This window comes from Morone saxatilis, unplaced genomic scaffold, assembly GCF_004916995.1.
Source record: "Morone saxatilis isolate NCDOM2014 unplaced genomic scaffold, NCSU_SB_2.0 Contig19, whole genome shotgun sequence".
Classification (NCBI taxonomy): Eukaryota; Metazoa; Chordata; class Actinopteri; family Moronidae; genus Morone; species Morone saxatilis.
In genome coordinates, this window is record NW_023339751.1 from 7,692,507 (window position 1) to 7,715,329 (window position 22,823).

Below are 22,823 nucleotides of genomic sequence, written 5' to 3' on the forward strand. Positions count from 1 at the left end.
GTGTGTGTGTATGTGTGAGTGAGAAGGAGAAACAGCGAGAGCGTGTGAGCGAGTGTGTTAATATTCATAGGGGCAGGGAGTTAAACAGCCTTAGCCTGAACAATAGATTATAAATCATTCTGACTGTAATTCCAATATTTTCTTGTAAACCAGTTCACAAGGATATAAAACTATCGATATATTTTGCATTTATTTATATATTTTTTGTTGTTTTCCTCCCTGTGGCTTTTCTTCACAGTGCAGTGATTAAAGTGTGTCACTCTACTCTCAAGTTCCTTTTCCAATTTTGTTCCCTCATTTGAGTCAATACACACTGTCAACCATTAGCTAAAAAGAATTGCATCATTAATTAACAATAATGTGATTAACAAATGATGTCGGGACATACAGATCTATGGTGGGATTTATCGTTTTCATAAAGCATAACTCGCATTTGTAAAACGTAATGAAATAACACTGTAAGCATTCTTGTTCTCCTAATGGATAAAGCGTTATGAAGCTTGATGACTTCTACAAAGGAAAAGACATTATGTGTAATATATTTGCGAGGCAGGCATCATTTCTTTTTCATGAAGTTTGCCGGCTACCGCTGAAAACCCTTCCTGTTCCACTAATGCATATCTGATGTTGGCCCCTTCACAGAGCAATCTCCAATTCATGTAGCTCGCGCTGGACTGTTGTCACTGTCTCAGAGCTTCCCCCCCAAGCCACCAAACACTTGCTCCATGTTTCAGCTTATTATAATTAAGCTCTTTTAAACCATGTCAGTGTTGGAACTCACTGGGCCCTTAAGCGTCCATTCCCCCCTCTGTCTATTCATATGATTTGACACCCACTTTATCCCACTGACAGCTTATTTACTGTTGGTGACCCATACAAAAAAAACGACAACATTATACTATAAAGATTGCTCATTTCAGTGGACTGGTGTACAGATCTTGCTAGTGACCCCCCTAAGCTAAATGGATGAACAGCAAGAACCTTGTGTCAAGGCACCAAAGGTCAACTCAACTAACTACTCTCTGACATGCAGGTTATAAAAATGGTTCCAAAACCGATTCAGAGAGTGCAGATAACAAGGTTGGAAATATGTAGTAAGCAGTCTAAAATCCATACGAGCATGTAAGACTAGTGAAAAACTCCTTAAGGGACTGTTGACGATTAAGATACGTGGAGAAACATGGCTAATGCACACCTACACAGTTGTGCAGTGGCATGAAATCAGCAGACACGTGCCTGCGTAACTCCAGTGGTGGGAGTAATTATGCACTGGCTCCATATTTGTTATTTGCGTGTTCTCTTGGGACACTGGGCCCGATATGGATCTGTTGTAGTCATTAGATACAGTAGTGTCCTGGAAATACTTGCCTGTTTGTTGTCTCTTTAGTTTGACAAGAGTTTCAGTTTATTCCCTATTCACCCAGTGTCTAATAAAAACACAAATGAAAGGACGAGATCTAGGTAGGTAATGAGGGGAGTTTGAGATACAAAGTGCTTAGAGGGGTTAGCTCTACACAATACAAGACCTGTGAAACAGAATGCAATTAAGATTTTCTTGCTTCACGTATCCCCCTATGCATTTGTATCTCCTATGCATTTCCCCAAAGAGGTCATGGTGCAGAGACCAATAGGCAGTGCGCTTTTAGCAGGTATTGGTTCTCGAGGCTGTTACAGATGATCAGACCTCCAGGATGAACTCCTCAACCACACGCTTCCCTTGTTAAAGGATAATGAATTAATCTGTCCTCATGTTGGACTACATTGAGAGCTGGCTGCTCTCTGCTGTGTCACTTAACATCAAAGAAGATAAACATTGGCAGATCAAACACTGTGCTTTCATTAAAAATGTAGCAACCATCCCAGGAGTTTGCCTGCATTTGGCCAAAGAGGTGTGTGGGATAGTAGAGTGTGGGATAGCAAACATGGCCTGTGTGTTAGAGCCCTCTTGGCACTGACTTCTCAGTGTCTCCATCTATTTCTGATAAAATGAGGCGGAAGAATATAGCAAACTGGCTTCTAAGCCCTGTACGTTAAATAAACTGCGTAATGTGAAGAGGCGGATAGGTGTGAGCAAAGAAAAGTGTACTGGCTCTGTGCCGTGGTGTAGCAGTTGTGGGGTGGGTGTGTTTGACTATATTGCTCAGCTAAGGTCAGGCCTGCAGACTGTCTTTCCTCTGACCTCCAACACGGCCATCAAAATGAGGCACCTCATATTACCACCTCTGCCGAGAAACTGCGGAGGAATCCAATCATAATTACATAGTTGTGATGGAAATATGAAAAGGAGAGATGACATTATGGATCTGCTTTCTGTCAGCACCTCGCACTTGTGTTTCTCTCTATTTGCTGCCAAGGATTCCCGTAATGACTGGTGTGCAAAAATAGATTACCCGTGATGTGGCATATAGTGTAGTTATATATATATTATCAATGAATCTCTTTAATGGAATTTCAAATATAACCCTTTCCCCCATTGTCTTTTGTCTATATATCTTATATATAGACATTTCCAGAGTTACGTTTAATTTATATTGTATTTCTTTACAATGGAAATTGGCTTAACGAGAACAACATCCGTAAGATGTGTGCAGCACTTTAACTTGTTTGTGACTGACAGAAATAATTATGTGAACATTTACATAAATTGTTGAATGCTCTTCATCCCCAAACCATTTAAATAAACAAAACTATATTAAGAATAAGATCATTTGGGTTTATCTTTGGTCTGTGCCCACCTCCCTCGGGAGGAGCACAATTAAAGAAGCTTAATGATGTCTATTGGATTGCAATTTCAGTTTCCAGAGAAATCATTACCACGATTTATGAGGACACTATTATCCAATCAAACACCATCGGTATCTGTTAAAGGAGCTATCTCCGATCAATGCTCCTGAAGATTTAGTGCCATGAGGGAAAATTGTGAGTCAACGTGATCATTTTTTTTCTTCCTCCAGACCTACCTTTCTCACTATATTTTACCTTCCAGGACAATTAAATGGTCTGGTAGTTGAGGAGACGAGGTGGTAAATAGAACATGGGCTTATGAGCAAAACTGTTCAAACTTGTGTTTTTTCAGCTATATGTTCTAACTAATTACAAGGCTGTGAATTACAGAGACAGTCAGGTTGGGTCACCGTTTACACAGCCTTAGTGTATAATTAAAGTGAATATTGCACCCGTTATTTAAAATAATGATGCCAATACAGAGATATTTATCTATCTGCATAATCTAAGGATTCCTGTTTGATCCACGGTACCATTCTTCTCCAGACTTCTTTGCTGGACAAAATATATCATTATTCAAAACTTGTGACATGAACCAGCAATAATAGAAGGAAAAAAAACCAACACAATTTGATTATTCAAATGTCAATAGATTATGTGTCTGAAGTGCTGTGATATTTTTTCCTGTTAGCCAGTTATTTCAGAAGGATACAGGGATCTCAGCTTTCAGCTTTGATGTCAAGGACCTTTTCACCTTTATATTCTACCTGTACATGTTTGTTATTGACTGATTGTGAGGGTTATAAAAGAGGATCTATGTTACCTAATGAATGTCACTTAATCCATGAAACACACCATTTAGGTGGCTTTGCAGCCTGCACACAGAGATGAAGAGTACAGTTTGTTTGGAAAGTTGTCCAGACAAATATATGGTGGAATTCAATTCATTATTTTTTAAATTAACAACAGTTCTGTTCTTAAACAAAAAACCTTTATCACATGATATAAATTTGATGTGTTGAATTTCTATACTGATGTTTCCTGCTCAGGTACAGTAATGACTGTGAATGTTCCCACTATCCTGTACTGTAACCATTTTTTCATACAATTTATTTCTGATTTGTTCACTGCTGCTGCTGTTCTAAATATAAAAGATCTCTTCTGTGCAACAGAGAATGTTTCCTAGAAAAGACTGTGAGGACTGTACTTTCCTGTTGGCTCATGGCAGGGCTTTTGTGTTGGCGAGGTGACATTTCTGTCAGGGTTTTTTTCTCTCTATGCCTGCTTGGTGTTCGGCGACATGCTGTGAACTTTACTGCTCCAAAGTAGGGGAAGAGGAGCTGTGGTATTAAGGATCACCTGGGATTTTTGCTTGTCCCGTTCACCTTTCCGAGTCCACGTCAAAGGTGTGCGCTGCACTGCAGTTGTGCTCTGTGCTACTTTCATGCCTTTACCAAGTCATGTGTGCATGTTCGGATCCTACCCATATGCTTACAGTCTCTTTGTGGATATGTAGGCCAATTTGACTTTGATGTAATTCCCTCAAGCAGGAAAAAATAGCTTGAATTTTTTTTCCAGTCCAAGTATATCCACATGTGGCTGTACAAAGAATGAGGAACTGGCTGCTAGACACACCTTTCCCATAGCCAGACTGTCCCTGTAGTTGGCTGCCAGTTTGTTTTGGCTTTTCACCTAATGTCACTGAACCCTTTTTTTCATCAGAGCAGCACAGTAGCCTAATATGTTATCCTCCTCCCAAGCTAATTAAAGTGCCATATATTTGCTTGTGGCAACTCTGCACCTTTTTCACAAGGACATGAGTGTTCTCTTGAGACAGCTTTTTTGTGGTAGATCCCTTCTGAGCTGTCACAGTGCTCTGCTTTGACTGGTGATGAAAACCACATCTACTGATAATGTACCCTGTTGCCAATGGTGCCACGTGTGCTTTGTGAATTTCTGGTCATGACAAAAGGCACTTTCCACACCATGCGCCATGGGATTTGTGTCAACTGACATACAAAACAAAAAGAGAGTATCGAGATTAGCAAATGCAAGACTTCTTGGTTAAAAAGGTCAACTCAAGATTCTAATTATTTAAATAAAAATGTCACAAATGATTATTTCTAAGTGAATTGCACATGCTTTTGCTCAAAGTGGCAATGTTAAACGTAATCTATTCTCAAGCTTGTAGCGTATGTTAAACCTCTTCAAATTCTAGTAATGTGTGCATGTCTTAGCTTTAGTTTTGTTTAACCTTTGTGTGCAACACCAAAATGCCCCTTTGAATTTAGTTTGAGTTGACTTATGCAGTCATTTTAGTGTTCATTGTGAGTTTGCAGTGTTTTTTATTTTTTGTAACAGGCTTCACAGTGTGAAGGTGACTGTTGCTGTGTGTTAGTCCATTAGGAGGCATTGTAAATGGAGAATGGTGTTTCCGTACTCCAAAAATCGATTTACTCTTGCTAACTGGTGTATTTGGAGTGTATGGCTTTTTTCTCGGCTAATTAATTAAAAATGAGTCATAATAATTTTAGAAAGAGAAGAAATTAGTCATAATAGTTATTTTTGAATTGTTTTCTTCATAATGTTCATTATTAAGTACAAATTAGTAGTAATTCTAATGTTACATAAACATTTTATAAAACAGATGCCTGCAGGAGAGACCCCCCCCCAGTCAGTTGTCACTTTTGTAGCTGACATAACAAAATGCTTTGACATGTGAGGTGATTAATTGCCTGTCGCCTTTGACTGGCAGCCTTTGTATGCAGGAATAATTAAGTATTGAACAACAGCAACTTTGAAAATATGATTTGAGAGCAATAGCTCTTCCAGTTGTTTGGAGCCGGTATTTAAAGCACAGCCTCTGGTTGTCCGTCCCATGGGTACAAGTGAAGAAAATTCAGCTGGATAATGAAAACTGGACAGTGAGATATAGAGCTAGATCCCTATGGCTACCCTCCCAACCCCACACCCCAACCCAATCTCTATTTCTATATCTGTTCATTGTTCCATTGCAGTACAGCGAAGTCCTTTCAACAATTTAAACCTCACTCTCAAGCTTTGCTCCTGGAAAAAGCCATTCTCTATCTTCAGTGGTGTGTGAGCAGCCCCTTTGGGAGACTAAAAAGGCTATGGATTGTTGACTTGTCTTAATCCTCTCTCAACACAAACAACTGCCTTCCTTATTATGGGATAGGCAGTTAGAACAGAACCAGCAGGCATGAGAAAAGGTTTCATCACAAGTTGAAGCTGGAACAATCCTGTACAACATACTACTAAAATGACAGCAAAACAAACTTTTAATGTGGCCATCAAAATTATATGCGAGGGGCCGAACAAGATAAAAAAAAAGCACAGGATTGCTGTATTGTGCGAGCATCTCATCCATTTTATACATCATTGCAATCTTTGCTGTCGTGCAGAGCCAAAACATTTATTGTGTGAGCATGGAGTGGAAACTGAGCAATTTTGCCAGCTTGTCTATAACTGCTGCAGTTCTGTTATGAAACTAACCCATACCATAAAATACTGTATACTGCACACTCTGCCACATCCTGCTTTACTTCCTTCCACATTTTTTTTTCTTTTTTAAGTGATAAATCCTTCCTTCAGTCTTTATCAGAAGGCTGGAGCTGAGCTATTCTCTTTGCAGTCAGCAGAAAGCAGAGTGGACAGAGGTGCTAAATCAACCTAGAGCCCAGAATGCCTACTTACTTTGTGTTGGCTTAATAAGTCTGGGCATATTGGCATATATACAGCACAGTCAATATAAACTTTTACAGTTCATCGCCCAGAGACTTAATCTTCACCACCGTTATATCTGCTTTGAGATTGAAATATTATATACACCTATGTCAATAGAGCATGTGTATTTCAATGATGGCAAATTTAATGAGTTATTGATGATAATAACTGTAATCAAACATTTTGTAATGCTGAAAATCTTTTTAATAAATAATAAGTGGCAAGGCAAACATGGATAAAAAGACAAAGCTTCGTGCAAAAAAAGGAAGAATTTAAAGTCCTCACACACTCATCCTTAGTCTTTAGGCTACACTAGGCAAATATTATAATTAGCCCATTTCCACAGTATTGTTTTAACAATATCCAGTGACCTATGAGCCTTAAGCTCCTTCTAATGAAGACAATCCCAAAGCAGCATTTCTGCATAGGACAGCTGACAGTGTCCAACCTGCCTTCATAAGCTGCAAAGGATTAAGCCTCTCTCTCCCCCCTCTCCCTCCATGCTTTGCTAATTTGATGTAATTAAATTAAGTAGAGACTAAAAGTGGGGCATTGCTGCTTGCCCCCATGATTGGTCATCCTTATTACAGGGTATAAGATGCCGGCTCCAAAATCATAGGAGCAACAAAACCTAATAAATACAGGGAGAGAGAGAAAACATAGGAGCACTTAAGTCAGACCTCAAGGCGAGTACAGTACAAAATGATCACATCAAACAGGATGGAGGGGGAGAAAGAGAGGAATACAGGGAGGTAAACAGAGAAAGTGAGAGACTTGCAATAGAAAACGGTTGTTTGCTTTTTTTTTTACTACAAAGAGCAACTGAAGAAACAAAACTTAAACTTTATTAACCTGGGTTAACTTCACCTTGCTGCAGTGACAAGACTCCATAGCATTACTGTCAGAGGTCAAACACGCTTGAAACTTGTAACCAAAGAGGGCATTTCAGCCTGTTGTTAATTTACTGTGTAATACTATATTCAAATCCCATGTGAGTAATGTGATAGCTCATAAGCTAATAGTAAAAAAAAAAAAAATGGTGACCCCATACAGAGTCACACACTTTCATAGCTATTAACCAAAGACTGAGACCCTCTGATACTATTAGATGCAGATATGTTGATAGCCGTGGTGTACAGGTTTTTCTGAAAGTATTTGGTCAACACTGGTGCTTTTATCATATTGTTAATCCTCCAGTGTCACAGAATCTGACATTTTACTGATTTTAGTACATAAAGAAAAAAACATAACCCTAATAAATTACAGTTTTGGCAATCAAAATACACTATGTGATAAGGTATGATAAAAACATCTGAGATGACAATGTAGCTGAAATTCCGAATCAGGTCACAGAATCAGATGGGTGACAGAATTTGCTACGCCTGCAACAAACCTTATTGCGACTACCCAAGTATCTCAGCAAGAAAACACTGTCGGGGGAAACACGAAAAGGGAATTCTGCACTCACAAAGACTTTGGAAGACACCCGCATGATTTGGCAAACTACTAGTTTCAGCAGAACCTAAGAGCTTGTGCACCAAACTAACAAAGTACTGTTTACAGTAATTTGTCCTATTTTATACAGTGATGTCAGCAGTAACTCTTTCAACATACATATAGCACATTAGTTTTGTAATAAGATAGAACCTGAACCTATCCTAAGAAAACTGATACAACCTAGCCCTGGAATCAGACGAATTTGCAAGCTCATGTTTATTTGCTCTGGCAGATGTGTCTGGCCTCCCTCCCATTTAGACAGCTCTCCGCCAGAATTGGATCTAGTCGGGCCAATCACAACCAAATATGGGATGGGTTTGATGCAATGTGTGACCTTATTGGCCAATAAGCCATATTTGGAAACAATCAAGATAGCTGCCACTGATGAACAGCTGCTGTTGAATCTGTTCACACGTCAGTATTAAAGAAACAAGCATATTTTCTCTAAAAGAATTCCAAACAATAGCTTTTGTTGACAAGAAAGATGTGTTTGCCATACTTCAACAGTATTTTGTAAGTTTAAATAAGAAGTATACTACACACGTTTTGTTGCTCTGATGGGTTGTAGGTCTATCAAATTACATTCAGAGGCATTTTGGTCTGCACCAGTTGATAACTCCCCTTGGAAATTGAAAATGAACTGAGAGATTCCTGACTAATTAGTATTTGCGAAATAGTGTGGCAGTGCCAAGCTAGATAGAATCTACAGTTCGACATAAATTTTGAATCAAGAAATCTGCCCCTGCATCAGACTGTTGCAGTGCTTCACCATATTTTATCCTCACACTGCTGTGAGGAGATAAGCCTTCACCTCATCATGATGTCGCCCCAGGGTAGCCATACCAACCACCCTCCCTCTTCATGGCAGGGGACCATCAATTCATGGTTGAGGTAAAGTTCTGCCCCCTGGGCTGGTAACATTATGCCATGAATGCTCAGTCGACCAGTGTCACTCACACCCTTCTGCCCCCTCCTTCGCCATGCTCACTTCCCCTAAGCCCTAAGTGATACATGAGCCCCTGCCTTGTGGAGCAGAATGGTCCATCCAGGCAGAGCTGACAAGACCCAGTGTCTTAATGGAGCAATACACCAAACGGGCCCTTTGTTACCCCGACCAGCTGCATATCTGCCTCCCCAGCCAACAGCCTTGGCTCTGATAGAGGTGTCTCACAGTATCGACAGCTTCTAATTTACTCTCTCATCATCACTTGCCTCATTTGCTCCTCAGACACAATGCTCCCTTTCTCTCAGTTCAGGTCAGCCATTTTGTTTGCCAGCAATTTGTTGATTAGATTTTTCTGCATCCAGTGTTTAATTTGCGTGCCAGCCAACACACATATCAAAGTTAGACCTAAATAAAATCAAGCATCAGTCGATTCTCCGCTTTTTCATTCCCAGTTAAAAGCCTCTTTGTCTGATTACGTGCCATCAGACATCAGTGCATTATTTAGTTTCAGTGTGTATGTGCAGCTAGTATGTACCACAACAACGTAGCCTCCAAATGGTCTCTAGAAGCCGTTGTCTTCTCTATTAGGGAGCCAACAGATGTGGAGTATGACTGCAGTTCTAATTACTGAAAAAGACAAGTGTGGGGAATAATTACACAGTGAAAGTGAAAACAGAGTCCAGGGCCAGAGCTCTGATCTGAGACGAGAGACAACTCTGGCTGCCCATCACCATATGCAGCCCAACCTGCATCAGCACAAACGCTGCTCTCACAAAGAAGCTGCTATAGGATCAGACAGAGCTACTGTGCTTTACTGTAGATACTCCAACATTAGCACTATTCATAAAAGCAAATGATATAGAAATCTATACTATGCCTGCATAATTACAAAACGCTGTTACCGCAGGAAGGCTTTCTTTAAAATTATTTAAGGCATCCGCATCACCACCTCTACATTTAAGAAAAATATCAGGTAAAAGACTCTGCACTGTCCCTGTTCTTTAGAAAATCCCTGTTTAGCCCAAGGCAATGTACTGTACATATGCAGTAGGTAGTGGAGCATAAACAACACTTACAAAAACTAGCACTAGACACTGTTTAACACACTCAGTTTGGTGCATAAAATGCACTGTGCAAGATGTAGGGTCTTCATTTTACATAAACAGGCACGTGAACAAGTAACATGCAACATAAGATAACATTAGAAAAGATGTACTAATATATGGACAATAATGTTCAATACCTTTTATGTTATATCACAGAACAAGCCTATTCCTCATGCTAATGTATCTCATTTTTATGTCAGTCCTGCATGACACCACTACATTTTTTACTGTTTATTCCTTTTTGTAAGCTGCACCCAGGGGACAACAAGTGCGCCATGGCCTTAATTGCAGGATTAAACATCTGCTTTGCCTAATGCTGAGTAGCCTCACTTTCTAAGTAAGCCTCTAGTAAGTGGTGAGATATTATTTAATTAGCTGCATTTCATCTAGAAATTATACAAAAAAATTTATCTGTAGAAGATCAAGAGAAAAAGATTGCCAGAAATAAACATTGCATGTGCTGATATACTGGGGTGTATGAGAGGGAGTTTTGTCGTGCAGCACAACTGCTGCCTTTTGCGATTTATATACAGCTCTGCCTCCCCCTTATCAACAGGCAATGTAGGAACACCATAAGAAAGCTGTGCTGTCCTCTATCTCACACTGATGCCATGTATCTACCAATAAATAAATATATAACAGAGAAAAAAAGAAAAATGCGTGGGTATGCATTGTATTTCTACACTATGTTTCAAAATATATGCTAATATTAGCTTGCACTTAGGTGTTAGGCAGGCGTGTTTCTATCAGCCCTTGCCAGCAGGCCTGAGGCACTAAGAGATGGAAGGAGCAATGAGGAAGGTGAAATCCCACACAATCCTATTAGAGTGGATTAGGGGGCAGCTTTCTTTCTGTTGCCACTCTGCTGCAGGTGAGCAATTGTAAATAGCAAAAAAGAATAGTTATGACATGGTTGGTTCTTATTGAGGCCTCCTATTGTGACACAGGGCAGCCATTCATTTTTTAAAACCTTTAATTTCTTATTTGAGGCTGTCATTAAGCCAGAATACATGGACGTACATAAAGTTGTTAGGTAATGATTTGTAAGCTAAGAATAATTATAACACTGTCAATCAAACCACCCACGTAAAAGAGCTTGAGGACGGAGGGGTTTTTTTTCTCTCCCAAAACAGCCATGTGAAATTTGAGTAGAGGCTCATTATCGATCGGATGATCAATGGCAATCATACATTTTTGTCTTCTGCAAGCTGGCTGCCACAGAAACCCATCCTCTGTGGCCTCCCATGTGGTTGGGGTTATCATGCTGTAAAGGCTGAAAGGTTTCACCCTCCATCTTCTGTTTTTTTTTTTTTTCTTTGACCTTTCCAAGAACCAATTAGTCCATCACTAGGGGAGTCATCACTGTACTGTTGGAACTACTGTACAAGTGTACAATTACATTTTTATACCTTCCGAGTGCATATATTTTTTATGACCCATTTCAAATTCTAACCAATGTGTTACACTATATGAATGAGACTTTGTGCAAATTTGCATATCGCTTCAACTACCCACACTCAACACTCTTCGGGTTATGACAATGATTCAAAGTGATCAAAGAGATGAAAGATGATTTGAGAGAGTGCTGCGCTTTGTATGTGCAGCGAGTTAGTGTGCATTTGTGAGTGAATGTGCATGAGTGTGTGTATATACAGGCCTGACTGGCACAGAGATAGCTGCTGCCTCATTGTGATGACAGAGAATAAGGCTTCTCCAGGGTGACTGAACTCAATTCAGATTAGATTTTTTTAAAAATATGGGCATTTGCATTCTTGATCTCCACTTTATTTATTTTAGTGTATTTATTTATTTTTTTCCTTTTCTTGTGCTGTTCCCCTGGGAAATGGAGAGGCAGTTATAGATTCAATCAGAAAAGAACTCTTTAAGCTCTTTCATTAGCATTCTTAACACCTTGACCTGCACACCAGCTGCATCACTCCACGCTTCCTTCTTCCGTACAGTGGCATGCCAGAAAATTTCACAGTGGCTAACATACATTTTGAAGAATTATGTGGAAACAATCGTATTTGACCTACTCTATTTATACTGCATTTCTTCACATAAGGTCTTTATCTTATTCTTTTTATTGCCACACTATTTTACATGCATTCAGTCACAAATGCACAAATCTAAGTTCTGACACTTTCCAATATGCTTATGTCCTTTTTCTATACGGTGCATTATTGTATCTGTCATACTCTTATTTTGATGTATCCTGCTGGTAAAACAAATTCCCTCCATGAGAATCATTAATGTTTCATATAAACTAATGATATTCAAGTCTTTTATGCATATGGTGCAGTCTGTCAGTGTCACGGTGACATTATCCCTTTACAATATGCCATTGTATTTTCCAGGGTTAACAGCTGTGTATGTGTGAAATCAACACTGCACACTGGAAAATGGTGCAGTTTAGTTATGATAGCTTTCTTCCATTTCTTTGCAAAAGTATGAGTTTTCTCTATTCAACTTGTAAGATCTCAAACGGATGTAACACCAGCAGCGAACATTGACCAGACAACTTATCATTTTAAGTAATTTCTTAAAAAAATACCTTTAAACAGGAAAGCCAGAGGTGTAAACAAACAGACAGCCATGATGAACAAGAAAGGGATGAGATGGCAGAGAAGACGTTGCTGTTGATGATGATTCACTGAGTGCCTTATGGGCAAAGAGCTCCCTGACTCAAACTCATCCAGGACCTATGCATGTGAGGGGCGCAGAAATCCCCTTGAGTCAAAGGAGGGGGCTCTTCTTCTCTCTCTCCCTCTCCGTCTCCCAAGTCTCTAATCCGAAACCAGACACATTACTCAGCTGACCCCTTGCTGCCCACCGCACGCACAGTCAGGTCTCATTTCCCTTCATGCCAACCATAGCCCGGTCACCACCGAAACCACACAGACCACTGCGGGCGCAAAAGGCTGCCCACTCTGTCTGCTTGGATGGGTTCTGCAAACCAACAAGGAAGCTGGGGGTGGGTTAGGATGAGTGGTCAGGAAGAGATGAGGGAGTGCAGAGAGTAGGGAGGATGGGAATAGAAGAAGAAGGGAGCGAGTGAGAGTATCATAAGATGCAAGTAGGTTAAAGACCTAAAGCACACACAAATAAAAAGAGGGTGTTTGTGTTCCCACACATCAGAGGAAGAGGAGAATGAAACGACTGCAGTCTTCACTCTCTCGTTCTTGGGTCAATAACTGCCTCTGCTCCCTCTAGAGCGGAGGAACATGTACTCAGATCCTTATCAGGGCAGCTATCATCTCCGCTGCCTCTCAGAAGCAGAGATACTGTCATCCTCACACTATCGCAGAATGACATCAGCTCAGAGACATGGGAGTAATTATATTATACAAGCCCACAACACACCAGCAGCAAGGCAACATCAGAGACCATCCAGTTTCTCCCTCTTCTCTCCTTTCTTTCTTCACTTTCTCAATCTCCATGGTTCTTTATCTTTATCTTCATTTATTCCTTCTCTCTGTCTTTCTCCCCTCACCACTTCATGTGTTCTCTGCAGAAGCGACAGCACACATGAGCCCCTGTCTCTTATTCATTCAACCATTAGCTCTGAAGGTGGAGAGCTTTAAAATAGATTATAATCACTTAAATTGCTTCGCTGACTTTGATCAAACCACCGAGTTTTGAAATACAAAAGGCAGTCGCGCAGTAGTTGATGGAGCAGGTGTTGGGTGGGGGTTTCCACAGACATGTTAAGTATATCACATAATCATCATGGATCTGGAGGTGGATTTCTCCCCCTACTAAACATATGGTATATGATCCTGAGAGTAAGATACACACACATAATACACATAGCATTGGCAGAGATTATACCACTGCAGATCACTATCTTTTACATTAGCCAATAAAGGTTAGAGGGAAAAAAAATCTACAGAAAACCACATAAAGTCAATTTTCCCATTAACCACTAAAAAGATCCATTGATTAAACTCGAAAACCTTTTTCCCATTGATCACATCACCTCATCCTCCCAGTCTCAATGAATAAAAGGAGCAGGTACAGGAGAAAATATGATAACCCAGTTATCCAGCATATTGAGTATCTTATCCATCTCTGGGAAAGAAGACAATCACCTCTGGGAGTCTATTGGTGATGAATGGTATGTCTGCTACTCAGAGTTGATACTGTCTCAACCTCATTACTGCTAGCCCTAAACAAACAATGCATCACACTCCAACTCAATTTCATACATCCTGACCATGGTAATTTTCTTCTTCTTTCCACATAAATCAGTGACAGAGTTCAATAGAAAGGAAACAAAGGATGTTTTCTCTTACAGTATACTGCTATATAGAGAGTGTAATGTGTGTTTTCTCATGAAATCACTCACAGGAATTCTGTGCTCACATCGCAGAGAATATTTGGACAAATGGATGGATAGCCCACCAATAGGGCAGCCAGAGGTACTAAATTTAGCTACATACAAAATGAAAAAGTGCATTTTCATGAAATGGAGATGGAGGCAATTTGCATATAGAGCTAACTGTCAGCACTCTATTAGCTTTGTTTGGCCTAATCACTTGAGACAATATTAAATGCAATGTGAGAACAATGAAGAAAGGCAGGTACAGTTACATAAGTATTGCAAATAGGATTAGATTTTAACATTGACGTTGACATTGACCGAGAGAGAGATACAGTGGGGTGGTGGCAGGGAGAGAGCTAATTTCTGTTGTTTAATACATAGAACAGACAAATATAAAGCAGAAAAAAAAGATACTGTTAAAATAGACACACTCAAACCTGAGGGGCTATGGCTCTTACAATCATAAATTAGTCTGAAGCAATAGAGCTGTACCTGTTTAATTGCTGCAGTGAAAAGACATTACATGTAACGAACAAGCCCCATGAAAATTAAAGCAATTGCAGCACAGCTAAGACAACAGCGCTGGGGCTTTACAACAGCAAGCTTTGTCCTGGAGCCAGGTACCATGTTAAACAGCATGTCTCCCATTTTGCATTCGTGCACCCTCCTGATCAACCAAAAATGTAATCATGTTACTGAGAAAGCTTTTCTTTGGTCCCCGCAAGCTCTCTCTCTCTCTCTCTTATAATAACAGCACAGAGGAGCAGTAACGATAACTATGATATTAACTAGTGGAATCCGCCTGAAAGCACCACATGCCCTCGGGGTCCTTAGGGAGGAGCAGGGGGTGAGCTGAGTGTTGTCCGCTCCAGACGGGTCACGGCAGAGTGGCCTAATTGCCTCTCTTGTTGTCTCAGTGGGCCGGCAAACCTCCCATCTCCCTCATCATCACTGAGGAGCACTGGCTCCCTTGTTCGCACGGGTCTAAACTCTGCCCAGTGATCCAGACTCTGGTCTGTTTCTCAGCTCCTCCAGTGCCCAACAAAAACATCCTCAAAATGCCAGTGCTGCTCTGTAATGGTGGCATCACTCACAACTTCATGCCTTGTACTGCTAAACTTTGATAATTAGAGAACAGTAGAGATTGTTGCACATTATTAAGCAGTGTCTACTCAATGGAATCCAGGGGACCTCAGCATTACGTCAGCGTTACACCAGTAGTGATTACGTCACTCAAAAATGCCTGGGCAGTAGGATGACTAAAGAAAACGAGTATTTTGGTCTTCTAAGTTTCATTCTGCCTTAATCTTAAATATCAGCATCATTCAAAACTTTAACACAGAGTGGAGACAAGTACTGCAAACAAACTGCAGTATTTCTGAAATCATTCGCACCCATACTGTGGCGAGCATACTGCAGTCTACCATGTATACATGAGGTGAGGTTATATAATTCCTCATAGTTGAGATTATTCCTCTTTTTCTTGTCCTCCAACACTACTAATGCCTCTGCCATGAACCTTCTTGCCACACAGGGTAAAGAGGCCTCATCTGCACTCCATGTTGGGCAGGGGCCAGGAGTAGCTCGATGCCCTGCAGAGCTGGAGGCAACACATCTTTGTCTCTTCCAAACACCCAGGGGCAACATGGAGCGCCACAGCATTCTAATCCTGCCTAATCTGGACACAGTGGAGCATCTGGAGATAGGGATATGGCTAATCTCAGACATGGAGACAGAGGCCACTTTGCTGAGACGGAGAAAAGGGGGGTGGATCTAAGCTACCAGAGCTATGTCTTGGGAAGGGGAATCTTGAATACAAAAAAAAATGAACAATATCAAGTAATATTTTAGGCTCTGCAACAACATTTACCAAAGTTAATGAAGATTGCAAAAAGTTAACTGCAAAGATGAAATATAAAAAAACTGCTCAAGAAGTTACTGCGCGCAGAGAATATTTTGAATGTGAGGCAAGGATGGCGTCGGATGGTGAGAATACTTACTGTGCCCTGCTCTTAGGGAGGCAGGTGATCTGTGGATAGCAATAGGCACAGTATGGTGGCGCTTGTTTCCATGGGAGAGGTGAATGTGGTGGAGACTCTCCACAGCCCCGGGTTCTGACCCTGCCACAAAGCCCAGGGCCAGGGCAGTGATCCACAAGGCCAGGTGGGTGAGTGAAGCTGAATTTCGATTTAGGGGCTCCGTTACGGGCCTCAGGGGAGAAAACTGTGTCCTCCAGCCTCCGAACATCTTCCCTGAGTGGCCAGATGAGGCTGCAGATCAAGGTGGAACTTCAGTGAGCCCTACAGCCCCATACTTCTCACCTTGCCAAAGCTCACTATACCCAGAGACACTCGCACAGATCCACAGAGAAAGCAAAAAAAAAAAGCAAAAGGGACACCACACAAAATGTCGGTTGTGGGAAAAAAAAAAGCCTCTTGCTGTTGTCCCCTGAGTTAGGAAATCCGTAGCAGCACCCAAAGTGGTAAAGTAGTGTCATAAATCATCATACAAAAACAATCAAAACATTCACTCAAGAAATTAGGGCAACCTCAAACAGCAATAGAGAATTCCAGCTTGCTCCAATTCCCCTAGTTCCTTTATTCTCTATGTTTCTTTCTTTCTCCTTCTATTAAGCCCTCATAAAATTACAGATCTTCCCCACCAAAAACTGTTAATATTCCAAAAAAAATGCCGGAAAAAAGAGAAAGCCAACTTCAGGAGACACGGACAACACCTGTGCAAAGTGAATCTCTTCAGAAAACCAAGACAGACATTCTGAGTTTCCCTCCTTTTCCTTCTCCAGTGGTCTCAAAGGATGTCCAGAGGAATGGGACCATAGTTAAATCCGAGTCTCATTTGCATGTGTCGGACAGCTGCAGCGGTGCGCGGGAGACGGCGTACCTGTGAGTTGTGCCAAGTAGCGCACCCGTTCCTCATCTAGGGATCTCTGCTCTCAATGAGACCGAGCGATAGCAACGGCTGTACCTGAGAGAGCAGCCCTGGGCAGGAACACACACACTCACACACAGGCAGCATCGGCAGCGCCGTTCCAGAAGATGTGCGCAAGAGGAAGAGGGGAGAGAGAAGGAGGAGAAGGAGGAGGAGGACAGAGGGAGGGGGAGCCTCGACAGCCAGCCAGGAAGCAGGAGGGAGAGTGGCTATGCAAATGGGCAGCATTCACATAGCGAATCACTGGAGCCTGAGTGCATTACAGAGGAAGAGCCTATTTAGGCAGAATAGCAGGAATTGAAGCTATGTCCCCCAGCCCTGATTCCTTTCACAACCTCTCCCTACTCTCCCTGTTCAGTCTTTTTCAATCCACTCTCCTGTGTGGACATTCATGAGCAGTAAGAGGAAGAAAGAAAGCAAAGCAACACTGCAGGACAGGCTAGATTTATTTCTGTTTCTACTTTTATCATGTCATCTCTCCAGATTCCTCCTATTCTTCCACTCCCCATGTCCCTTCTTCTCCCTTTTCTTTCCCTCTCCGTGAATTTTGGGAAGTTGTACGACAATGATAATCCTGTGAATATAAAAAATGTGAAGCCAAGCGGTCCAACCCAATCCTTGCTTCTCCATTTCCCAGGAAAACTGTTTTCTATAGGTTCTTAACCGGACTCTGCAGTCTACCGTTAGCAAGATTTTAGAAGAGTGATGATGCTGCAGCTCACATAGGCAACTCTCTCTCTATCTCTTGCTCTCTTGCTCTCTCAATCTTGCTCTCTCTCTTTCTCTCTCTCTTTCTCTCTCTCACAAACATATGAACATACACACACACACACATACGTAAACAAAGCACGCACAGTGCCAGAGCTGGCAGTTGAGCACTGTCCACAGAGAGGGTGCTGAATCTGGGCAAGTCTGCCTCGCCTGCTAATAAAAGACCATTTCTCACAAGAGGGGGAATGCTGATCGCAGACCCAGTGTGCAGCATGGGTTACAGGAATGTAGAGAACATGTGGACATAAAAGCCCTGCTGATAAACACAATCCGGTTCAGCTGGGAAGTGTGCTCAGTGTTCAGAGTTCAGGACTGGGGAGCACAAGGCTCAGCTGCAGTGTGCCTGCTTCTGTTTGCACACTGGCCATTCAACATCCTCCCCTTCGAATTGCAGTGTTCTAAGCTGCAGGAAAAAAAAAACTGTAAGCACTGCTGAGCTGATCTTTACGGTTTACAGGGAATACACAGGCATTTCATTCCCAAAGAAAGGCCAACTTAGCCAGCGTGACACAGAGGATAACGTGTCCTTCTCCATTTTCTTTTTCACTTGACTGTTCATATGAAGACAATGAAAGAAGCATTGAGGAAAGGAGGAACCAATTAAATGAACATTAATGATGAACATTTCACTTTTTTACTCATTTAGTAGTCAGTACAAATACATTATAACCGAGGGCTCCATACTTGCAGAACAGACACTTTATTGTTATAAAATGAACATAAGAGGTAAAATAAATATAATCTGCCATCTGGCACGAGGACAGATGAGGATACCTCTTATTTCTCTGTTGTATCTGGTATAGTGTTCCTATATAGTTGCAGAAAGCGATTGAAGTACAAAGCAGATGCTGCCCACATTAGGCAACTGTGTTGTTCTCACCTTGTAGAATCTCAATAACTTGGTGCAGCCACCTAGTGCTAAAAAGTCAGCAGCACGGAACCACTGCTCTGTTCTCATTTGCAATGGTGAAAAGGAATGTTCTTGCTGAATGTGTTTACACTTTCATAATTATCGGCAGTGCAATCTGCATAATTACACCTAATAAGGCAATCTATCAGGGGTGCTTGCCAAGGACAACAACAACCTGACTTACTATGTCCTCAAGAGCAGAAACTTTTACAGAGAAACAGAATGAGATCTTAAATTGCAGAGGTTTATATTCAGGTAAATACAGGTGTAATGTGTTCACATTGTCATTTCTTTTTTTAATATTACTTTGGGTATTTAGCAGAAATGCTGTGTTAGTATGCAGCACTTAAGTTAATGACATCAGCAGTGAGGTGATACCTTTATCGGGTTTATCATTAGTTACTTGTTCATTTGTGCCCCCAAGTGGCGAAAATGTAAAGTGCACAAAAGGTCTGTAGGTTTACCACAAAGACAGCAGCTGATGTTTGACATATTCAGTGGAACAGGAGATCATTAGCATCCAAAAATAAATAACAGAGCCATTGCTAAAAACCTCATCATATTACTCCAGTTATTCAAACCTTAAAAGAAGACAACCAGTTGTGATCTGATACATCGTTGTGATCAATTCCTGTAAGATCGCCTCTGCTAGAATATCAACAAGCCTTCAGCAGGTTGCCCTTTGCTCCAGTCATTTTCCATGACAAATTGGTTAACTGAAGTATGAGAAGCAAGAAAACAGAGGCCATGCACACAGCTTTAGGGAAAACATTCACAATTCTCTCTACCTGCACAAAAACAAACACCTGGGACCAAAACCTAAACTAATTTCAGCACAGTTACAGATCTCATCTGCTTTAACCAGATGATCGCAGCGCATTGGCCACAAAATGAGAAAATCTGCTTTCACAACTAAACTTTCATCATTAAAGAGTTTTTTGATTTCCCATTGTGTTCTGACTCTTGTTCCTGTTAGTGAGATGTCTTCTTGACAGAGAGCCAAAAACAGCTCTTCTTTGTTTCCACTTAAGACCCAAAGGATTGCGCAAGTCGCTGATGCATGTGATGCTTTGAGCACATTTCCCCTTTTGCATCTACATTTCTGTTTTTCTTTGTTTCTTTGAAATGTAAGACACCATAAAGTAAAGCCATGGAGAGCTATCTAAAAAGCAAAAGGGGAAGCAAAGGGAGAAATCTGTTGGAAAGTGTGGCTGACTTTTCCCCCCTGAACTAAGTGATCAGTGAGAGGAGAAGAAATTGGTCTTGGATGTAACAGTCCCTTGGAGAGCAAAAGAGTATAAAAGCACAAGAGTAGTCTGTGTTACTCACTTAAGACTGCAACCACAGTGCACTGAGCTGATGAGATGATTTTTGGAGAACTAGAAAAAAAGTGACGGGAGAGCAGCAGATGGGTGGTCTAAGAGTACCTGACCCGATGGGAGCAAGACCTTTAAATCAGTTAAAGGGCCATCAGGCGACACTTGGAGAGACCCTTTAGAAAGGGATGGGCTCTTAGAACCACTTTAACAGAAATGTTTCTCCACCTCAAGAGCCACTATGATGTTTACTGTCGAGATTACAAGAAATATATCTAGTGATGTGTTATTTTAATTAACACAATCAGTGGAACCCTCAAAGGTCTAGGACTGCAGAGGTTTACACACTGTTCTCTAATCAGGTGCAGGTGCACTTGCAGTTGCAACTGTTAGCTCAGATCAAGCATGCAGGCCAAGCCATGCATGAACCGGGTATACCTGTCGTGTGCTGAAGTGACACATCTGTGTCAGGCACAGCAACATATGTGCCCCTACGAACGAGCGCTTTATCCTTCATCTCTGGGGTATACTGGTAGAGACTATACTGTAGTGAGAATAGCATATTAAAGGCTGGAAAATATTCCTGTTGCCAAGCCATCTGATCCTGAAGACATGTGGATCTGATCAACTGAGGAATGTAAAGGTTGTTAGATTCAATTCTTCCTGTGATATAAAGCAGGGAGGGACCAAAAGAGAACCGAACTGTGATTGGTCACAATTCAAATTTCTAGTTTGATGCACACAAGACAGAGTCAATGTCATCCTTTTGTCACAAAGACATACGGTATATATATTTGAAATTAATATTGCCTGTCATATATTGACATACAATATTAAACCTGAGCTCTTTATACAACTGGGAGTATTCTACGAATATCAAACATGCCATTACTCATCCAAACATGATTCACAAATGCCACAGAGAGAGACATAGGAACACAAAATGCACTGATGCTAATGTGTCCAAGTGTACAAGAATAGAAACAGAGTGCCGTCTTAGTCATCCCGAGAAGTGACATGATAAGAACAGACAGATACAGCGAGTCAACACTCAATACCAACACACAAGCTGTACAGTATTTCAACAAAGAGGGAGGCCAAAGTGTCAATGCTGTTTGTGTTAGTAGAGGATGTTACATCAGGGTACTTGTCCATCTGATTACTCTCTATCGGTTAGAGTGAGTGAAAGAAACTCTGACCTCCACAGGTCAAAAAGGCATCAACTTGCTGGTTTCCAATTCATCTGCACCTCAGCATCTCTGGCTGCCTCTTGTGATGCAGAGCCCTGTAGCTTAAGGTTTAAATGATCACCATAGCTATGACTACCTTCATCGGGATGTGCTTAGCTCTCTCAATGAATATCTATCTCTCATGCATGTGCTGCTGCCACAAACTCCATGATTATTATATTAAAGAAATAGAGCATACATGCATGTACTGTAAGCTGAGGAAAATCTGCAACATCAAATATCACAGTTTATGTGAAATGCAGCAACCCTCATGCACTGCATAGAGATTTGTGCTGTAAAACACAGTGTTCATTATGCAAGCTGTGAAGACTACATAAATAACACCACTCAAGCTGATAAAACAGCCCACTAATAGGAAATAATGCACAGTTAGTGTTGTAAAATCAAATCAGCAAATGGCACTGCGTGTTTGTGTAATAGAATGACTTCATTTTCACTTAGGGCAAAACAAAGAAACAAAAATTCCACATCGATTCTCATTCATCCTTACTCTAATTTTGTCTCAAATGACTGAGACAATATAATTAATTCAATGGAGCTGCCAAATGAAGTTAAAAAAGCTAATTTAAAAAAAAAAAACACTATTTTGATACTGTTAATATTGGAAGTTATTTGGTTTGATTTTTGTATTTACATACTGCAGCATTTTTATTTGGGTGTGTTTCAAGGAGTACTATCCTGTTCTGTACAGAAATTGAGTATTACGTAAACATGTAGCTGTAAACCATTCAATATAATGCAGAACCTGCTCTGCACAACAATTTATCATCATAAAAGCACAGTGACACGGTTATAGTCAAATAATGATACTGTTTTCTCTTCTCTTGTTTAGCGTAAACACACATATACAGTACATGTACACACAGCATCCTTTCCATTACCACAGCTGGAGCTGGCCCAAACTACATATATGAAAGATAAACAGATGGGATTTTTTTCATTTCACACTGAGCTGTTTGTACAACCAATAGCCTCCTTTTCCTCCTTTTGCTCCTTTCACTCATTGGATTCTGCTGGCTAAGGATGCTTTGGAATCTGGCTGAACAGTTTTTTTTCTTTCCCTTCTAATGCATAAATGATGCCACAACAGTGTTATTCATTTCCATAAATCCATTTAAATACACATTAAGACCAAGCACAGAGGAAATAACATTCAAAAATCCTTGTACCTAAGTGCAAATAAAGGTTGTGTGCGTGTGCGTACAGGCGTACGTACTTATGAATGTGTCAGTGAGTGGGTGAGTGTATGTGTGACGATGATGTGTCTGCAAATGCATAAACCAAAT

General features: G+C 40.9%; 1 protein-coding gene across 5 annotated transcripts in view; it reads right to left on the minus strand.

Annotated features, from left to right (window-relative positions):
* Nucleotides 1–22,823, minus strand: part of LOC118329748 (neurexin-1a-like) — a 244,810-nt gene that overhangs the window by 88,676 nt on the left and 133,311 nt on the right. For 4 of the 5 annotated variants that reach the window (XM_035664029.1, XM_035664028.1, XM_035664027.1 and 1 more), the window contains exon 1: nucleotides 16,342–17,374. The exons of the other annotated variant lie outside the window; for it this stretch is intronic. In XM_035664029.1, the coding sequence (XP_035519922.1) occupies nucleotides 16,342–16,588 (247 nt within the window). In that variant the 5' untranslated portion in view covers nucleotides 16,589–17,374. Of the gene's footprint in view, nucleotides 1–16,341; nucleotides 17,375–22,823 lie in introns of those variants that run through there. 5 annotated transcript variants of the gene reach the window in all.